The 22,119-nt window shown below is 42.2% G+C and overlaps 1 protein-coding gene across 7 annotated transcripts in view; it reads right to left on the bottom strand.

The window, feature by feature from the left end:
• Positions 1-22,119, bottom strand: part of SCML2 (Scm polycomb group protein like 2) — a 66,701-nt gene that overhangs the window by 5,085 nt on the left and 39,497 nt on the right. For all 7 annotated transcript variants that reach the window (XM_072028984.1, XM_038172929.2, XM_038172932.2 and 4 more), the window contains 5 exons: positions 16,178-16,428; positions 11,474-11,609; positions 9,334-9,537; positions 5,176-5,358; positions 3,972-4,085 (listed from right to left, as the gene is read on the bottom strand). In XM_072028984.1, the coding sequence (XP_071885085.1) occupies positions 3,972-4,085; positions 5,176-5,358; positions 9,334-9,537; positions 11,474-11,609; positions 16,178-16,428 (888 nt within the window). The remainder of the gene's footprint in view (positions 1-3,971; positions 4,086-5,175; positions 5,359-9,333; positions 9,538-11,473; positions 11,610-16,177; positions 16,429-22,119) is intronic.

Below are 22,119 nucleotides of genomic sequence, written 5' to 3'. Positions count from 1 at the left end.
CTCTTCCTTGAGTAATCACTGGGCCCTTACTACATAAATAAATAAATAAATAAATAAATAAATAAATAAATCTAACATGTAAAGTTTGAGACAGCCTTCCATAAATTATTTCACATATATTTGTTAAATATTACCAACAGGGCAGGGACATAAGGATTGTTTTTTAATTTTAAATTGCCTGATGTTAGCATTAATACATACAAAATCTCAGCAAGCATTTCTATGATCTTTTTTTTTAATATAAACAAAAAACTTCTATCAATAACTTCATAAACAAGTGGACAATTATCATCTGTAGATCCCAACATGTCCAGAGACAGCGGCCATCAATAAAAATTGAACAAATTACACACAAAGCTACAGAAGGCAGTGAATCCCAGATACACACTAACACAATGCACCCTGACCACGATGCTGTATCGACGTGTAGTTAAAAACCAGTGAGAACACCACTCCATTCTCGAGCCCTCGTATGACTCATCTCCATTTGCACCAGGCCAACATCTAGCCTGAGAAAGAACTTGGAAGCATGATGTAAAAATCTGTATGAAACAAATGCTGCTTTGGCAGGAGAGCTAAGAGCTGGAAAATATAGCTAACAGGTTCACAGAAGTGTAAACCCCGCAATACCATCTTGAAAATTACTCTTAGCAAAGTTATAAAACATATGCTAGTGGAGTAGCATATTCTTTGGGATAACTGGTACAATCTGCGAAAACAAGTTCCTAAAATATACTCCTTATTACTCCTCTTATATGGCAACTTTCAACCATTTGTTGGGAACATACCAGGATTAAAGCTAAAGGAAGAGCATTTTTCTTAAACAAGAAAGAAAAATCAACCAAACTAAAATAAAAAAACAAAAGCCAACAACACCAGACTGAGCTTCTCAAGCATGTTTAACTTGCTCCGTGAGGCCTTAGGTTCTCTCTCCTGAAACCTGCTTAAAAGTGAAGTTTAGTGAAGAACATTAAGTGTGTTTTGCAGTAATGGTCTTCAGACAACATAATCCCAAAGGGGGGCAAGGATAATGAGAGCATCAGCTCCCTGCTTAGAGAACTCAGCACAGCAAGATCTACAAGATGATGTAACATCTTTCAATAAACTTGATAGTTGTGGCATAAAGAAGCCTTTAAGTACCCAAGCCCCAAAACCACCACTGCAAACTTTATAGTTTGTTAGATCTGTATCAAAAAAGCAGAGCAGCGGATACTGAGGTTTTCAAAGAAAACAAACCCCTTTACATTTGTCAGCTTGAAGTAGCTGCAGCAACTTGCCAAAATGAAACCAAAAGCCATCTTCCTATACAATTTCCAAGAGAATAACAGATGCAGTCAATGATAAGCACTGTAAAATTAGAGGAAACCAAGAGAACATTAGATCAGTAGGAAACGAGAACACTAACAGGAACCTCAGTCAAAGACCAAAAGGCAGAGTTGATATTTCAATTAGCTACAGCAAAGCAACACGAAGGTGTCTAAGGTTCAGCAGAACACACAGACACGGATTTCAGAAGGTGGGAATGCTGGCATGTTGCAGGGGGCAATCATCTTTTACAGCAGGTGCTTGTGCCTGGCAGCTACGCCATCCAATCCACTCCCTCTCCATCCACCCAGCTTCTCTACGAACAAAACCCAGCTGCAGTCTCATTGAAGAAGTGGTCAACTGGCTTGACAGCTGATTCAGGATTGCTGTCTGACACACAGAGCCTTGCCAACAACGCAGCAATGAATGACAGTTTTCCTACCTCAACATTTTGATCAGATGTGTGTAAAAATGGTATGGAAAGCAAACTGGTTTTTTTTTCCTGTTTCATGGGAGGTTCCACTGCAGAATGCCTGATCTGTGGATAAATTAATAAAAAGCTAATAAAAGGCGTTATGGCCTTATGTTTCAATTGTAAGGATGACAATAGAGTGTTTAGGACTGAAGGCCTTAGCAGGAATTGGACGTTTTGTTTTCTTGAAGCTCCTCCGGGAATAGGAAGTCAGTTGTTCTGCCATACATAACTGCGTGATGTAACTGGCTGCAGTGCTAGGAACACTCTGTTTCCAAGGGGAGGGAGACTGGGTTATTTCTCTTTCCTCTCCCTTATCTTTCAAAACTTTGAGAAGAAACTGTTAGCGAGCAGAAAAGACAGCAAAATCTGCAGAACATATCCCTGAGCAGATCAGAAGGAAAACGAGCTGTTTGAAAGACCCTTTCCCACAATTATTCCATTTTGCGTTCAAATGATATTTCAAAACAGCTCTTTCAAGACGACTATGTCTCAATAGAGCCAGAACTTTTCAGGGGCAGATCTTTCTTGCTAACCAGCCCATGACTGACCGCTATGAAATTACCTCCAGATTTTCAGCAGAGGACACTGCCCTAATGGGAAACACACAACACTAGAGAATACTTTGCCTCTTGAAACACACAGAGTGCAAACTCAAACTTCTGAAACCATGGCAAAACTTTCTTTATTTTTGTTTTTACCCCAGGTAACTGCACTTTGTAACGAATTACTGATTTTAAAAGGGATCCAGTATCGAACTACTCCACAAGGCATAAAAAGCAGTACGTGCATGCTGGCTTTCTTTGAGGGAGCTTTCTTACAAGAGAATGCAGCTCTAACTCAAACGCTTGCTTTGTCCAATTAAAACAACTATTTCAGTCGAATTAAATGCTCTACGCTTATTCCTGAAGTCACCTACCAGAAATGCCTGATTTAATTGCATAGATATTGTTCAACTACCCCAGTATTCCTTCAGGAAAGGTACAGTTCTGTATTGACTGTTAATTTCTGTCTTGCTGCTGTTACTGTACATTTGAAATGGTGACTCTTATTGAACTATCACTTTGAACATTTTAATTTGATTTCCTTTTCTGCTTTAACTGAAATCCTATGATTTTCTAATCTGCACAGAAAAAGAGATCCTTCTGCCCACGCTGAGGCTAATAACTACAAAAGGACCCCAGAACCTCAAAAAAAAAAAAAAGAAAAAAGAGAAAAAAGAATATGAAGAAGCAAAGAGCTCGTCTCTATCTGGCTTCAAAAAAAGCCTTTGGCAATTATATCCCAATATACTGCAGCAACAGAAAGCATGGATCAGATGGGATGAGTCACATCAACAAGTTACTATGACTTAACTAGTTAAGTAGCAAAAGGGGAATAAGACCATTCCCTCATAGATCTCTCACTGAGGTTTAAACCAGCATGCTTTACCTCACATCTGAGGCAGACGAAGAGTGGGTGCATGCTCAGTTACTGCAGCTCTGCTGTGGGGCAGGCAAAGGCACTATTTGTCCCGGAGCCAGAGCAGCCTAACAGCTAGCTGCCATGGGGAAGCTGCTCTGCTCCCCTTGCCATAGCTGCATTTTATCCAACTCTTTCCTGCACTCATCTGCGTCCACATGGAGTCAGTCCTGAGAAGTAAACTGCACAGACTCTTGGCTTCACCAAAATGTTTTCTGTGCTTTGGGTCACGGGCTCAGCTTGCCACCCATTCAGGGAGATGTGGGGCCCGCTACAAGGACAAGGAGGTGAGGAAAGCAGGATCAGCACAGCTTTCCGTGGCAGCCAGCCATAAATGGAGCTTAATCGTATCATCAAAATGCACCCTTACTCACCTGTTGGCTCGAGCCCAGAGTTATTAGAGTTGCTTCTAATTTATCTCCTAATCCATTTCAAGGCAATTGGTTTGCTACTAAATTGCCATACATGAAGCAGGAGGCTTCATACATCACCTATTTGCCTGGGTGACTTCATGAAAAATGCAAGCATGTTGAAGAGGAGGACTTCTTGAACTTGCAGTAGATCTTCCATAAGCACAAAATCTGTGCCACTGATCAATAATTAACACACTTCCACCCTGGCCTGTCAAGGACTACAGACAAACTAGACACATGCGTTGCACTCAGTCCATTTTGACTGAGAGTACTGAAATCACAGGTAAACCTCATATATAATAATACTACAATGTAATTACCTTCAGATGGATGAGCATCATTCCTGGGAAGTTTAGGGGAAAGGGGAGCAGTATACGGTGGAGAGTCCTGAGAGTATCGTTTTGCACTTCTGCATTCAGGTATTTCTTCTTTTGCTGTGAAGAGGAAAGTCACCACCTATTTATTCTGGCATAAAACTCTCACAGGGAAAGTAAAAGGACAAAAGCAAAAACATACATCAGGCATTCGCCAGGTTACAGATCAGTTTCTTATGTCACACAAACTCAGCCATTTCAATACAAACCTTCAAAGATGAAGTAACGGTTTAGTTTATATTGTCATCATCCAAACTACCTTGACCTTGGCTACTTTTCTGACAAGTGTTAAAACAAATGACTTTCATCTGACAGACTGAAACAAATACAATTTCTCCATTGGAGAGGAGAAAAAAAAAAAAGAATATGTTTTTTTTTTCTAAAGCAGCTCCTAGAAGTCAGACTCAGCTACCAGACAGCTGTGAGGAAGCTTCATCCCCGATATGAATCTTGTGAAATTGCACTGATGTCAAAGTTTTCTCAGCTACAGCTCCTGATAACCCTCGGGCTGGGATTTGTAATACCAGGCACTGCAAACCACCTGATGGGAGATCTTGCGCAAGCCATTTCCCTCTCACTCTCTCTACACTCCTGGTGTAGCAGAGAAAGATACTGGGCTGATACACAATATCACAAGCAGCCACCTGCAAAAGCCACCTTCTCTACTAGAAGACTAGACAGTATGTTGAGGAATTTAAAATTTTGGAGCTGCCACTGAGCAAGACGAATGAAGATGGAAGAAAGGACTTCTTCCTGTTATGGGATGGGCTGAACTCTATCACCTGTCAGAGCAAGCCCCTTCTTATGAGACAGTGAGTGTTTTTCTGTAAGCTTATTTTATGATTCAAACAGAAATTGAACAGATGAAATGTGAAGTTTTGAGCTTGTTCTCTTAGTAGCAGCCCAGTGATACATACAACATACATATGTTTCCTGGTTTGACTGCAAGGAAGAATTTGCTGAACAAAATGATTTCTGCACATGTGGTATGAGCTATCTCAACCTGTCAAAGCACGTGCACTCTGGAACGAATTCACCACAAACTGAACAATTCAAGTTATAGCAAGGCAGATTAAAAAGTTAAATTCCACAAAGTCACCACGCTTCTCAAAGACAACAGTACTTGAAAATAAGAGCTGCTTAATAGTACCTGGTTTGTTCCTGTCATACTCCGTAGGGCTATGTGCACATCCCATGTAAGGGCTGAAGGGCTGGCTACTGAAAAGATTATCACACTGCAGACTGTGGCAGAGTTTTTCCAAGAAACGTAGGACAAACGATGCACTGTTTACAGAAGGAAGATTGATGGCGTGCTTCTCCCCATCAAAGGAAGCTGTGAACAAGAAGACGATGTCAAACATCCCCCAAGCATCATGAAGTATAACAAAACACCATCAAGGAAAGGAGCTTTGATTTAAACAATGCAAGACATGAGAGGAGTAAACAATCGTTCTGATATTTAACAAATTTATCTCCAAAGGACTGATTCGACCTTCTGTTGGATCCATGCCACTTTAAATTTCTGTGGAAACTCACGTTAATAAAATAACTCTGGATTCACACCAGCATAACAGAACGAAACCTTATGGATAATTTCTATTGCCTGCTTTATAAAGCAGTAACCTCTGCACCACCTATTTGCAGGAGAAAACACTGAAAAGACCCATTGCAGTTTTTGCTGGGAAAAAAAAAAAAAAGGCAGGGGTATTATGCTGGCATCCATTGCCACTGAAATTCTGACTGCAGAAACTGTTTTGCCATTTGATATTTTACCATTGGAGAAATCTGTCCTGCTGTCAACTCTGCAGCGGTCAGGCTCCCATTTATTTCAACAGGAGCAAGGTGGCGGAGACACCACAACAACAGGCTCGAATGAGCAATTACGAAGAGATTGGACATGTGCCAGCGTCTTTTATTTGCTGACTTCCTTCCTCATCCCCCAAACATTCCGACTGATGTTGTTAATGGTATTTGCCTCTTCTGTGACAGTTGGTAAGATTTGGAAAGACTGAATCTTGCAAGCATCACCGGGACACAGATAAACAATCACCATTACATTAGCTGAATGTAGTTACTTCTGATTAGGCAGACATTACAACGAAACAGGACCAGACTTGTAACTTATGCTTAGGGTTGCGAAGAAGTAGCATAGACACCAGGTTTATGCATCGATTTGTCTTCTTGGGTTTTCAGCCTATCAAGCAGCTTTCTGTTTTTAGCACGAGTTTCCAAATGACAAGCAGAGCTGTAGAGGATCACGTTTTGTTGGTGGCAGATGCATTTTCAAAAATGAACCAATAAAAAAAAAAAAAAAAAGAACAGAAATGACAAGGAAGTCTTTAGTTACAGATCTGAGGCAAGGGACATTTCCATACTGTGTTACAGAAGAGGCGATAACATAGGGAAAAATAAAGAAAACGCCCAAGCTTTAGCATATTTTAGGCTTCCTTAGGAAATCACAAGTGTGACTTACACTGCTAACATAAGCAAGCTTATGATTAGAATTAATGGGAGAACACGGGTGAGCATCAACAATAATGTGCTACCTCTTGTCTGCTTTCATGACCCAACACAAGTGCCTAAAATTTAAGAGTCAGTACCACAGGGACAAGCCCTGGACCCACAGGTTTCCATAGCCCATTCATTTTTTCCAGACTCCAATGCTGAGATGAAATCCTACTGACACACATGTGGCTCAGCCACAAGGTTCCCTACCTCCTGCTTGGGGAACGGGTCTCTGCTGGCGTATTTCTGCTTGCAGCTCGACCCGTTTGGAGAGCAAATGGGCTGTGAGACCTAGCACAGGCTGCTCTCCTGGTATTTACTGCAAGGTAGTGCTGTCAGCTCCAACCACAATTTAAAACACTTTATAATAGCCTTACAGGTAGTCTTATGTGGCCTTGGGGAAATTACTTGTTCTCCACATCTTAATGTCTCATTTTGAAAAGAAGCATTGAAAAGAACAATATTATCTTTGAGTTGTCAAGAGGATAAAGCAAGAAACTTCCAAAGCCATCTGACTGCCCCAACAAGGCAGACCATGGGAAAAATCCACAAGTAAGGGTTCAGTCAGTGCAAACACAGCTCCCTCCTACTCCAAACCCCCGAGGGCAACCACAGGAACTCCAAGCAAAGGAGAGGGATCCAGATCCACAGGCACAACAGTCGGCTCTGCTTGTGGATACAGCACATGCTTCTTGCTTCCTAGATAAATGCCAGGGCTGAAAATAAAAAGGAGTACTTCCGAGGTGCAATAACCTCGGCATTTAACGACAAATACAGAGGGAATGGAGCTTGTTTGTGCAATCCCAGCCCATGGGATGAAAAGTCATTCGCATTTCTTTACTTTCCATTGTGTAGGCATGTTTGAAACAGAAAGCCAGGAGAAAGGCTGAGAGCTAAACTATCAGACAAATGTGTTTGTCTGATAGTGAAGAAAATCACCCAAGAGACTGATTTAATTCTCTGCTTGAGAAGATTTATCTGAAACTCAGACTATTTCATCCACCAAACGCCACAGTCTCTGAGCTACAAGGGGAAAAAAAGAGGCTGACACTACCACCATGAGTGGGCTTGTTAATCAAGCCTCTAATTTCCTTTCAGTTGCATTCGCCTGAATTGAAACCTTATGCATCAAGCAAAAATAAAATGGTTTGTGTTTCTGTTTTGAGTAAGAAAAGAGGGAAAAAAGCTAAATTCAACTCCATTCAAAACAATTATTTTCTCTGGCAGCTGAACCAAAGAACCCACTAATTATTCACACATATTCCAGAAAGATTATTTTATCCATGTCCCAGAATACAGCTTCCTCCTATGGCAGATACAATACTTGCCATTAAAGTTCGTGAGTCCACAGAAGATTTAGATTTCTTTGCTTAGTCTCTGATGCAACAAATTATTTTTCTTGCTAGTCTTAAAAAAAAAAAAAAAAAGAAAAAAAAAAGAAAAAAGCCTACACTAAAAACACTTTCAAACAAATTTCTACAAGAAAACACAATTTCATTCTCTCATTTTGTTCTACTGTTTATTTTCTGTTTTTCCATGATGCTCACAAGCACAGCCGGCTGTAATGTGCTACATTAACCCAAGTCACATTTTGTGCTTCTCAAAATGTATCACACGAAAATTTCTGATCAAATGACACGGAGTTTTAAGTGTTTGTTCACCCAGCTTTTCAGAGACCTGCCTGACAAGCCGATAAGACAAGAGCTCAAGACCACAAGAAACTCACTGGAGTCTTGTGGCTCTAACACCTGAGTGAGCTGCAGGACCGAGCTTTGGGAGCAATCTACAGAGGCAGGTTCCTCAACTCCAGGGCTACTGAATCCAGGCCTTGTATTGAAGCCTGGTGTAACCCAGCAATTCCTTTTCCTACAGAATTTGTGAATGTAAATAAATAAGAACTACACAGAAGAGAAGAAGCACCCGTTTTGTGAACAAACTCATGGGGATACATAGGCAAGGACTACTGAAGCTCTGCTCCATGCAGGTCAGGGTACTATGTTTTAAATATCGTTAGACAGCAACATCTTTTATGAGGATTTAATTAAACCTGTATCCCACTAATCATCTTTCACATCTGGTGTTAATGTAAGGAGATTAAAGTAATGCAAAGTCTTTTTACTACCAGTGATGGAATTATGAATTGATGTGCTAACTGCTCTGCAGAATATTTCCTAGCCCAGAAAGAAAAAAAAACGTCAACCAGCAGCTATTCAGTTTGAGATATATGGATAATTTATCTGTAGACCTGCCATTAATATGTAGCAGAGATAAACCTATTCCTTAATAGAGGACATAGGTGGATGAACACTGACCTAAGAGACTAGAGAACGGGGGAAGGGAAGAAGCAGCAAATTTAACATGTGGAATCACTTGCCTGGAAGCTAAACAGATTAGTTGGAAACTTTTCACCCACTTGCTTAAGGCATTAAGAACACAAATACTATGTATGGATAAGATTATGCGAATGACTTGAATTAATAAATCTGATATTTCCCTTGCACTGAGCTTACTTGACAAATGTTTGGCTGCAGCTGTTAAGTGAGGTGCACAAGCTCTACTTATAGGAACCTAACTGCAGAGTGTACATGGAATTTAACTTCTCTATTGCTGAATTCTAATTTAAGAATTGTTCAGAACATCCTCGGCCCACGCTGAGATAAATTACACTCCACCAGTGCTCTCTTAATAACAGAGTTCCCAAGTATATACTCTTGACTGTGCTTATGTGTTACAAAAATGATATGAACTCCCTGCAGTTCCTTCCCCTGTTGCGAAGAAACAGAAATCAAACATCTTCACATACCAGTTATCATCTCCCCTCCGTGATGGCCAGATTTCAGAAATCCAAAGACGGTCTTGGACTGGTAGGCACAATCCACACAAGCCTGTACAGCCTGCTGAAGTACCACATTGACAGGACCCGGCCCAAAGTGATCTGGAAGCTGCTGAACTTTCTTCTTGTCCAGGTGAGGCCCAGAATTTCCATGCTTGTTGACATAAACACACACTGCAAAAGAAGGAGCCGTGTGAACTGTAGAGTACTTCTGCTTTAATCACAGCTGGTGTGCACAGAAAAATAGAGACACGTTTCACACGCCTGATCTGCAAGCTGTTTCTGCAGTTTGAGTCTTGATGACAAGATGTACCGTTCAGCCCAAAGTGGAACACACATACCATCATGCATGCATACTTTTTGAGCATGCAGAAAGTTCTCTCTCTGCATTTTGTTGAGGTTCTCCTGCCTCAGTCCCATAGCCACTTCCCTCTGATCCCTACAGCCTTTCTCTACCCTGCCAAGGAAACAAAGCCATCACCATCTGTGCTATTCTTTTGACTCATCTCTATTCGCACCCCAGTACCAATAAAGTAAAAACTACCGGCAAGTCCTCTGAACTACCAAAAATCAATTCTAAAAATCTGGCCTTACCAAATTGCTTCCTTTTTTTTCCCCTCGTATTTGAGAAGCTGCCACAAACCAAACCCTAAGGCATATGCCTGCCATGGATGCCCGTTCAGAAGCACCTAGGCAGCATTGCCACGTGCAGGTATAATGGCCAGCAGCCCTATCCTCAGCAGCCCCAAACCACTAGTGTATGATTTCCACACTACAGCTTGGCCTTCTCTGCTAAATAAAAGGAACACGCTTCTCTGAAAACTGTGTGAGGTGGTTTAAAGCTTATCACAGAAGCAAACCAGACTTTCGAAAATACTTTTTACAGGGACTATGAAAATCTTTCAAAATGAACAACACTGTAAAAAAATAAGAGGAAAAGACATAACTGAAGATTTTTTATTTTTCATTCTTTTTGACTATTATATGGCCAGGATGGACCCGAGGCACTATTATAGCTTAAAGAAAAAATGTCTTTCTGTGCTGATTAAGCAGACAACCTAAGCATTCGCTATACAAAAGGCTGCCACGTTGTCTTAACTGCGGTGCTATTCGGGCTTAGTTAAAAACATTTGACTTTTATAAATGAAACATTTCTGTGAAGTGTTCCAATGATCTTCTATCTACGTGTGTATCAGCTTACTCTCTGATGTCTTCATCTTGGAGGATGCATCCTTGTATGAATTAAAAAAAAAGATACACATCAGCAAGAAGAGTTTTTGTGACATCTTCTGTCTGATCTCAGTAACAACTGAATCCTGAAAGGTTTATTTTCCTAGGAAACATGTAGGTATTTTCCCCTCATCCATCACTGAAGTGGGGATTGAGAAGGGCCTGACAACTTCTATTGTAAGAACAGTTTTTAAATGTCAAAAGTACCCCAAACAAAATTATCATAATTTATGGACTTTTTAGAAAGTTCTGAGATTTCAGTTGACAACATACAAATTGTTTCATTACAGGGTTACAAGTTCCTCAACGAGTTCGCTCATTAAGTAGCTTATTTTTGTTTTGCCCACCCTGTTTAAGATACTTTTCATTGCCCTTAAGTTTGCTTGTTCTGGGAGGAGGGACTTATTTCCCCTGATCGCCTTAACTTGGTTTTAATGGAATTGCTTTTTAATGTAAGGCTCCAGAGAGACAAAATCTCACTTTTGTTTTTTGATAGTCAAGTGTGAATGATGCTTGAGTATCATATTGGTTTTTCAGCTACATCTGCTCCCTTTTCATATATCGAGGAGTGCGACAGACATGGAAGAACCACACAGTTTCTCTTTCAGACAGAAACAAACTAGTCTCGTTTGTACTAGTCTAGCACTAGCCAGGTCTAGTAGATCTACCAAAAGTCTCTCTGTTCCACCACTTCTTGCTATAACGTAGGCATTTAAATATTAGTTGTGCACAGCAACCTACAAATACCTTAAAAAAAATAGTAGGCGATTCATTATTTGCTGTAATAAGTTTATAGTGTATTTTCCATAAAATGACATAACTATTTTTCTTGAAATGAAAGCAATTTCACACTGAAAATGTCATTATTTTTTACTTTTACCTGTGGATATAACTGCTGCAGTTGCACCAGATAAACTACCTCCATCTTTAAGTATCTGTGTAGTGCCACTGTCCCCATCAGGAGAAGAAAGAGGAGAAGGTGGTGCGGAAGACAGTTGTTCTGGGAAGATTTTTTTCTGTTTCAAGAAAAAAAATAATAAACAAAGTCAAAATGTTTAATGTCTTAAGTAGCATACTAACCCTTTCTACTATCAGTAATCACACTACTAGGAGTGTGTGTAGCTCCTTATTACAAAAGTACCACACACTGCAAAGACGATGAAATCCAGGAAAGGAAGTCCAGAAACTGCTCATTTGCATTGACAGCTACTTGAGTGAAGTAGCAGAAGACAAATGACTTAAAAAGAAACCCACCTCTACCTGAGAAGGAGCAAAAAACCAATGAGTTTTTATGTATCCATTCATAACCCTTCTACATTTTAGGAATCACAGAATAGGTGTTTTGGATTACTTTCCTGGCCATATTCTTCCAATCATCTGGGTTTATCATAACTCCAATAAATTAACTGGGCCATGTATATATTTATATTCACATATAAATCCTGATTCAAATTCAGCTGTCAGCTTTACAGTGCATCTACATTTTCCTTCAACTTGTTTCAAATGGGCTGAAATTCTCAACTAATCACTTTCAGGAATGGGTGTTTTACGCAAGATATCAAATAAACCCGTAGTTATAATCCAGTCACATGGGTTGCCAAAATATTCTTCTTTTCCCAAACCAAACTTATTTGCAGCCTATCATATGACAGACAACCAGAGCTCGTAGCCCAAGGACTTGGAAATTGGTCAGCATGCCTTACCTTCCAACTGAGGAAAAGCAAATGGTGTTGTAATTTGGTTTGGGCCAGGATTTAGGAAAGAGATATACATGAGAAAGGCACTTCTAACATGCTCTGACGTGTTATGAAACTGCACCGAAATAACAGAAGCAATTAATTGGAAAATAGTTCTTCACCTCTTCCTACACCATTTATTTTTGCATGAGAACAGGTTAAGTTCTCGTTTTCTTACCTACCACAAAAGAATAGGAAGGGAAGAGGTTACCCAAGGTCTTGACACTGCTGAAGGCAGCGGAGACCTGGCTACTCTGGATTGACTCTGGTGGTCTGACATTGTTCTGTAGTTAAGAGAAAAATCAGTCAGTTCCCTAAGAGAAGCTTCCACCTACCAGTAACCACTCTTACAAGCACGATATTTACTAAATAATACATTAAAAATTACGCAGTACGCAATCAAAACACACACCTTCCTAAGAGCAACGGTGCTTAACCTCCGCAGAACACCTACAGAGAATAAACTGATTTCCTTCCAAAACCCACAGCACATTAAAGAAAATTTCTGTGCTCATTACAGATCAGAGAAAACACGCTTGGCTGTAGAAACTATTTGACAACACGGTACTGGAGGGAATCACCACGAACACAAGAGAGAGACCGCCAAGGTTTGGCGCTGCTTTGTGAGTGAGTGGCTCAGGTCAAACACCGAGCCAAACATTGATGTATGGCTTGTCAGAAACTGCCCATGCATCTTAACACTGGGAAGCAGAAAGGTCTCATCCTCAGCACTGAGAATCTCCTCCTTAACACAGAGAACAAAAATGCAGTTAGGAAGTCTGGGCTTTTGATCTGAAGCCTGACATTCCTGAAACCTCTCCGGAGAAGGGACTCGCCAGGGGACCAGTTGGCTGTTGTCATGCTGCAAAATACCAGTGGTCGAGTTGAGAGGGACATGGAGGGAGGCAACGGGAGAAATGAGGCATGAAAACAAAACGCAAACACCAAGCTAAGAAGAACCAGCCACACAAACACCTAAGTGTGGTGAGGCTACTCAGTGATTTCTTACCTTGTCCTTTCCTTATTTCGGAAGACATGTTTTGGAAATACAGCGTATCGTGCTTGTTCAACTAAAGTTCTCATTTTGCAACCCCAAACAGAGGAGCAGCAAAGCTACGTCCTCCCAGCAGAGCCCAGCAGATTTGCCTGGTCCGAGTTTCACCACCTGGCCCTGCACACCATCCAGCCCCCACTGACTGCACAGATCTGATGTGGATGCTGCTCTCGTGGGATCAGATTTAGGGCTGTGATCCACACTCAGTCCAAGGCCCTTCCTCGAGAAGTACGTGTTAATCAGTGGGTCTGGAAGGAATGCTTGGCTTTGTTCTGCGAAGTGTACTTTAAAAAACGATGGAAGAGATGCAAAAAGATTTCTGCTTCATTGTGACAGAATTAAAAAAAAACATACTGTGCACGCTGTGGGTTGGGAATGGGAAATAAAACCCAACATGCATGTCATCCTCATGGAGAAGCTTAGAAAACATTTAAATAAAGGAGAAAATGACAAGACAGCTTAACACTCCTAGCTGTGTAATACAAATTAATACCTGCACGATGATAAACGTAGCAGCATAATGAGTTTAAAAAGGCAGAGCCCCAGACTGCCTCTTCAGTGTAAGAGTTAAGAAGTTGAACAAATCTATACTCCATCAGGCATAGACCAACCTTCCCAAACACACAGCCAGCTCACATCTGGAGCACAACTGCACAGTCTGAAAAGTGTGTGGTTTCTTTCTGTATCTGTCTTAAAAAAAAAAAAAAAAAAAGGCATTTCAATCTCTAAGCACGTTATCACTTACACTACATTTGTGTACTCATTGTGAAGTGTGTAAGCTCCGTGGCCCTCCGTGTCAAATACACCCCACAGATAGAGAGCTCCCACAGAGTGATTCCCTCTCCTCACTCAAACAGTACCAGGTATAACGCTGCAAAGACTGCACATGTGTGTAACGTCTTGGCAATCCTACCACGTACTTTAGCAATAGAAACTTTCCATGGCTTCTCAAAAGGAGCTCATTTTTAAAGTTTTTAATGCAGAAGTTACTATAGCGATAGGCCGAGTTAGATGGATAGCTCAAACCCAGAGCCTACAAACCTTAACTCTCGGTTCCCTGGTCCCACAGAGGAAATCAGAAGTGATTTGACCTCACACAGAGCAGGTACCAAGCACAGTGCTCCACGCAGATGTTTCCCATCACCCAGCCCAGAAAGCCTCTCCTAAAGGTGAGATGCCTCCAACTAGTCACTATTTCTTTTTCGTGACAGGCAGAGGAGCACAAAACTCTTAACACAGAAGCGCACATCCTGCTCCACCTGAGTACCTCCTTAAGATACAAAATGCATTCAGTGATCTCCCTTAAAGCCCCTCAGATTTACAGAGAACACCCTGCCCACCAGCTCAGTCTGTCCGGGTGGGCGCAGCTTTCTTCTCTTTACCCTCTGCCTCTGGGAAGTTTCATAAACTAAGCAAGAGATAAAGCTGGATACCACCTGCACCAGTTTGGATGCCTGACTGGGAGGGGAAGGCAGCAGAGAGACCGCTCAGGGTTCATTTTCCACTCCTTGGAATCATTCCTTACCCTGCTGCCATCATTTCAGCAAAGTGACTGGCTCCAGTTTCGTGTGAGCGTCTTTTAGGTGTGCTCCAATAAAGGTGTTTCACTAGCACTTCACACTGACCAGCACTGATGGGAGAGGTCCCACTTGTGCCATTCCTCCATCCCTTCACCTGCACCACCTGCAGTTCTTCCTCTACGCCCACACTGACCCAGGCTGAAGGGAAAAAAAAAGAAAACAACACAAAAAAGCAAAACTTCCACTTTTTGTAAAGCTGGGGGTGGATGGGGGTGAGAAAACCCAACAAAAAGCAATGCCTCCCACCCTCAACTTGTGCTAATGCAAAGCAGGGAGCAACAGGGTGGCAGACACAAACTGTCTGGGGAAAGACACTGCAGGGCTGCTGCTTCAGAGCCTGGCCTCAACACCCTGCAGGGGCTGAACGAGCCTCAGGAAACAGATTGAGCTTCCACAGCAGCTCAGGGCTTGTCTGAATCTGCCCGGCTGTGATCCTGCCCTTCCTCACAGTAGCAGCAGCATTCGTGCTTCTCTGTGGGGATCAGATAAAGATGGGAGTAGAAGGGAGAGGTGTGTGGGCAGCTGAACCAGCCCACCCTGCGATCATTCACCTGCCAGTGCTGGTGGAGGGGAATGGGGTGACAGCAGGGCTGACCCGATGGCAGCTGGTGGTGCCCGAGCATCATCCAGCCCTCGGAGTCAGCTCTGAGGTGAAAAAGGCACCACAGCTTTCAGGCTCGCACCTGGGGAAACCCACTGCCTGGGAGGAAGCTTTGTGGTTCGTGCACGATCTCCAGGACAAGGGGGTAGCCAAGAGATTAACATGGCAAGTCCACCTGCACACTTAAGATGCCTACATTTTGTGCCAAAACCCTTGATGTTCCTAACCCTCTGTTGCTAAACATGAGACAAAGAAGTAAGCAAACTGTGTACATATGGTTCAGTAACAAAATAATCCAGACTGAAAAGCCTAAAGGTTTCCCTGGCTCTTGCAATATTTCTGAAAATGGCCATTCCAGAAGAGTCATTTTCAACAGCAACAACTCACCCATAAAATCAAGCTAAATCGGTATTCCTGTTCTAGAATAAAATAATCCACAGAAGCTTATCCTAAAATATTCCAGAATAGCTATTCTAGATTGTTTCCTATGAAGACAGTTAAAGCCCTGAAGGCTGAAGAAAAGCCAGAAAATCAAATTAAAAAAATAAAAAATAAAAAAAAATCTCACTACAAAATTTTGCAATATAAAGTAAAATAGTAGATAAGGACTAACCTTTTTTCCCGGTTTTAAACTTTTTTTCCTTGTTTTAAGATTCTCAGTATGAGAGGTGCTTTTGGTCAGGGGGGTATTTTTAGGAGACCTGCCCTTCTTGGGAACTGCAGACTGTCCAGGGGGTTTGCCCCGACCTGGCTTCCTGCCTCGCTGCGCTGGTACTGGAGCAGATTTCTGTGGAGACTGCATTGAACGCCGGGTCACTTTGGAAGGGGAAGATTGGATTTTTGCACTGCTCTTTGTAATGGCAACTGAGGAAAAACAAAAACAAAAGGGAAGGGGGGGAAAACCTCAAAATGAATGATGGAAAGCAACTTTTCTAATAAAGGCTTAAAAAAAAAAAAAAAAAAAGAAAAGTGTAGTGCACAATTCACATCGTAAAAGAAATATACGTGGATAGTTTGAACTCAAGCAGTTGGCATGAAACTATTCAACTTCTTTAAAGCCAAAGAGAAAACTCTTATACCCATTAGTTTAGAGGGACTTGCCTAAGAAAAAAAAAACATTCAAATAAAAATAAAAAAAAAAGTATTAATCCACTCACCTTATAAATGCTTTCTGTAATTTTCATTATAACAAGCTAGAGTGCCATTCATCAAGAAGGCCTTCAAAATGCTTCTCAAGTTATACAGCCCATAATACATCCCCTCTCCTCTCAGAGCACTTCCCACTATCACAAGACATGCCGACTACTTCTAGGAAGCTACAAAGCGATTTGGAGCAGTGAAGAAATCATCCAATTGAAGAGGAGAAAGTGGAGCTAGGCAAAGTACCACGAATAAGCATTTGTCTGAAATGCTACTTTAGAAAGTTAAGTTCACATAATTGTACCCAGCTTTTTCTGCCAGGAGCCATCCAGACTTCAATTTTTATTTAGAAGAAGGACTTCCAAAATTAAAGCATAAAATGACATCTATATTCATTCCTAACACTGAATTGGTTCTCTCCAGTCTCCCACTGCAGTACGAAATGGATCCGGCGTGAATGTGCTGTGACTGCATTATAATTTGATGTGAACCTGCAAGCTGTAATCAGATTTCTCTGAGCTACACTTGCTAGTTAGCAATCATTTCCACCCATCTCACCTCTCTGAAGTAATAATGATGATTTTGTTGTAACGTTTCTCTTAGCAACAGATGGATTAAAACACCAGGAGGATGTCAGACAGAACCTAAGTGCATGGACACAGCATCAGGGAGATGCCCTGCACTGTGCTACTGGTGGCCAGCACAAAGCAATGACCCAAAGAGCCCAGGAAGAACTACATGCTGTTTCTTGGACTGGTTGCTGGCGGACAGATGCAAAAGCTGAAAGGGAGAGGGAAGCAGAGGATGAAAATGGGAGATTTTGTGACAGCAAACCACCCTTGTTACAGGAGGTGTGGGAAAAAGGAGAACACACAGCATCTTTGAAAGCATTTCAAGTCTTCACACTAAGATCAGCTGGATTTCTAGCATGACACTGTCTTTCCCACAGCCTTTTGTGGCTCCCTGATGCAGGAAAAGCTCCCCATGATCCACCTGAACTATAAACGCTGTGAGCTTCACGTGATGTGACTTACAAGTATTACAAGCTAGGGTCCAAGTGGGCTTTGACTGTGTCAGTCACCAGCACCTGATGCAAAGGACTACTGCAGACTAAAACTTTAACGTGGGTGACTTCTAAAAAGTTAATTTTTTGGATTTTGGTGAATTTGTAATAATTCTCCCCCCCCAGACCATTAGCACATTGAGACTTTCTGGTAAGCAAATGAAATATATATTTGAAAGGAGATCTCGTGAATATACCTGGAGATTAAGCAGCAGTTTTAACATCTAGCTGCACAAGTGATGGCCACCTCAACAGTTACCCAGCTTTACAACTGTTGTTACTTTAACTCTGAAGTTTTATTTACCTGTTACAAAGTTTTTGCAATATAAAATGTCAAGGCAAGACGAACTACACACTGCAAGCAGACTTCTTATAAAGTACAGGTTCTATAGACACACGTTTCTAAAGCTGTAGGAGCATTTACATACACTGCGATTTGTCTGGTTCAGCCAAACTAATCTAATATTCCTGAATGGCAGGTCAGGAGAAACTCCTTCAGTACGGCTGGCTGCAATCCTAAAACATTAAATACAGACATTATATCCCTAGGTACCCGAGAAGGACCACCTTCTTGACGTGGAAAGCAATCGCTTTCCTTGTATTTGTCTATACCCAAACTTACTTTCATAGGCAATGACAGCTTAAAATAAACCGAGGAGAATTTTAACCACCTCCTGGCAAGGCATTAGGCTCATGTATCTGAATTGCTGAGTGACAACTTGCATTGAGCAATGCTTCTGGAAAAGCAGACAAATATCAACTGTATGCTGTACTAAACAGTATTATATATTATGTCCTACATTAGGCTTACACGACTGTAAAATGCAGCTCTTTTTATTTAGTCATGCCATGCAATTAGGTGTTTAATAAAAGGATCATAAACTCGTACGTAAACATGGGTTTACAAACTCCTCGTGCCTCTGCTGAAATCTCGCACACGCGTATCTGTTCTCCCATGGTAAATAAAGCCAGTGCTACAGACAGAGCTAAGCGCAATGGCAGCAGGGTCTACGAGCACAGGTATGAGCTTCGACCCGCTGGGCAATCCCTACTCCTCTCCAGGAGGATATTTACAGACAAAGAGCAACAAAGCACGGAGTTTAACCGCTGCGGGCAGCCCTCCTGAAACACAGACAGCAAGGATTCTCAGCACAGCATCTGCCTACCTGCACACGCCAGAGGACCAAATATTAGCAGCATTAGCCATTAAGGGGCAGGCTCAGGTCCCATTTGATATTTTTTTCTTCTGACTTAAGGCTGAAGCCGCTTTTTTCACTAGGCAGGGACTACAACAAAGCCCATGCTGCCAGGGCAGCCTCCAAGATAGCAGCAAATAAGGAGGCAGCTATTTGCATTTGTTGATTTAAGAGAGGAGAAGGGGAGGGGGAGCTGGGGGGGCAAAGGGAGACTGCTAAAGTAATTCACATATTGTCTGCAGGCTGTATTGACAGTGATCATCAGTCACCTGCTCATACTTCCTTCACCCCGGCCTTCAGAGGGAGACCAAAGGTTACGCCGGGTCAGAGGATCTGGAGGGAAATGAAAAGACATGCAAAACCTAGCTGCCAGCCCACTGCATCTGCAGACAAAGTTATCCCCACTAGACCACATGTTCCAAAAACTAAGACGTTTTAATAGTCTCATGAGGACTTGTTAAAATATATCGATGAAAAGAATAGAGAGAAAAAATGCCAAGCTCTGCTTGCAATTACTGCAGTATTTAGCTGGGATATTTACAACGGGGGAAAAAAAAAAAAAAAAAAAAGCACATTTGCCTTTTCAGGATACTGCTTTGCATCACAATGCTCTTCTCATTTGCACAAACAAAATAAAGCGTTTGCTTCATGCTGCTCTTCTACAAAAATATCGACCGCTCAAGTTTCAGGAGCTCGATGCGCTGCGTGGCATTCTTTCCCAAGTCTCTTATTTAGATCCAAAAAGCTGTACTGCTGTCCTCAGCGACGGGAGACCAGAGAGCAGCCTACATAAACATGCTTTTCCATAGCAATGTTAGCAACTAAAAGGAGTTTTCAAAGGCCGCCGAGTTCTAGTTGCTCTATGGAGCTAGCAAAGGCCATAGATGACGATGCCCATGCAATGCACCAAGAGCTTTCGTACTGCTAATGACTGCTTGTTCAAAACTTTTTTTTTTCCCCAAAAAAATCACTCTAGTGAGAATAGAGCACGTATGAGCTTTGTATCCAGCATATTTAAGAGAAACGCACAACCCAAATGTCCTGGAACCCCCACCCTAAAGATGCGTTACCACCATTCTTCATTCGTGCAAGCAGATCCGCTGGAGTCAACTGAGCTTATTTACACGAGAAGGGTATCAGGCTTCAGATGAGGGCCAAACGCCACATGAAGGAACGCAAAATTTAACCCCATAACATTATCCCCAAGATCTCTCGCTAGAATAAGTCAGATACTTGAAGACAACTGAAATCTGAAGCTACTGAGAAGCTCCAGCACTTGGGAAGGGGATGGGGCAGATGACAGCTCCGAATCCTCATGCAAGTCTAATTATTAAAATTCCCTCAAATAATCCACAGCGACAGTGTCACTCTACCTCTTTAGCTAAAGCCAAGGAAAAAAAAAAGCTCCTGATTTATAGTATTTAAACATTTTAAATCTACCATTCAGTTAGTGTCACAGAGTCTTCAGAAAGCTGAATTGAGATCGCATGAAGCAAGGTACGGGCCCATTTTGCCATGCACTCCCTGAACACAGCATTGCTTCCTCGGGTGAACGTGCCAATTAGGACAGTAGAAACAGTAACTCGGTGCTTAAACAAGCACTTCTATCAAGACAGAAATTATTCTGTTCCTACTGCAGTACTGTTGATACGCCCCCACTGAGGAAGAAGCTGAATGCGGAATATAAAAGCCTGGCCTTTCTCTCATCTACCAGATACAAAAATAAATAAATAAATAAAAATAAAAAATGAGGCAAAGAAATTGAGCAACTTACCCTAAATCCATGTGAGAATTACACAGTGGAAGCAATGGAAACACACTTCTTGAATTCAAGCCCAGGGTTTTAACTATAAAATTAACCTTTCATTCACTAAGTACTTATTGTGATAGTTCTGACAAACTGGGAAAGGAAGCGGAAAAGATTAGCAAGTTTTCCAAGTAGCTTACTGTCACAGGTTTGTCAACGGGAGTTTGCCACAGGAAGCATGGCAAAGCCCACCTCTACCCAGTTTTAGCATCGTGGTTCTTGATGCTGTTACTTATTCTGCCCAGTTTTTGTCATTATTGCTCCCCACATAGCATCACCAAGATGAAAGGTGGGCCCCAGGTGAGACAAAACACCACAAGCTTCAGGGGGTAGCTTACGTGTACTAACACAGTAAATTGAAATTCACTCAGCCCCATCCACCAGTTGGACAACACAACCCCTCATGATATCAGTATCCAGGAGACCTCCATAAGAGGTCTCGACTTGTGCTGCAAGTGGGGCCTGGCTGAACAGGGAACTCTTGGAAGTAGGGCAGAGAAAGAAGATACATGACCTCAGGAAGCATGGCCTGGCTTCAGAGGAAGAGGACAGAGCTGCAGTCCACATCTGCAGCGAGAAAACGAGAAAAGCCAAAGCTCACTTTGAGTCGACACCGGCCAGTGTGGTGTTAAGACAACAGAAAAGGCTTTTTCAGGTACACCAACAGCAGGAGGAGGTCAAAGGAAAACACAAGACCGATGCTTGAAGCAGAGAGTCACCTAACAAGAAAGGGTAAGTATTTTTGGCCTTTTTTTTGCCTCAGCATTTAACAGTAACAACAGATCTTGGGCTGCCAGGTCCTCAGAGTTGTAGGACCGTGACTGTGGGAACAACGGCTTTCCATCTGTGATCACCGAAACTCTAGGAAGAGTTGTATCAGCTCCATGTTCTTACGTCCACGGGGTGAGATGGGATTCACCCCAGGGTGCTGAAGGAGTTTGTGGATGCTACAAGCTGGACCCCTCTCAACAATTCAGCAAAGGTCGTGGGAGCCTGGAGAGGTCTCTGCTGCCTGGAAGCTGGCCAGTGTTATACCCATCCACAAAAAGGGCATGGGAGAGGGCCCAGGGAACTACAGACCTGTTAGTCTAACCCCAGTCCTGAGAAAAGTTATGCAGAAAAGTGTCCGGGGGGGAGATACTGAAAGGCACTTAAAGAACAAAGCTATGACCAGGCACAGTCAACATGGGTTCGCCATGGGAAAGTCCTGCCTGAGCCACTTGTCTCCTTCTACGATAAGGTCACCCACTCGGTGGGTGAGGGGAAGGCAGGCAGCGGATGTAATCCTTCTGGATTGTAGTGAGGCCTTTAGTCCTGGCCCTCACAGCATCTTTCTGAGCAAGTTGTCC

The sequence above is a fragment of the Anas platyrhynchos genome, chromosome 1, assembly GCF_047663525.1.
Source record: "Anas platyrhynchos isolate ZD024472 breed Pekin duck chromosome 1, IASCAAS_PekinDuck_T2T, whole genome shotgun sequence".
NCBI lineage: Eukaryota > Metazoa > Chordata > Aves > Anseriformes > Anatidae > Anas > Anas platyrhynchos.
Note: the sequence above shows the minus strand (reverse complement) of the source record. Positions and strands in the feature narration are given on the sequence as shown.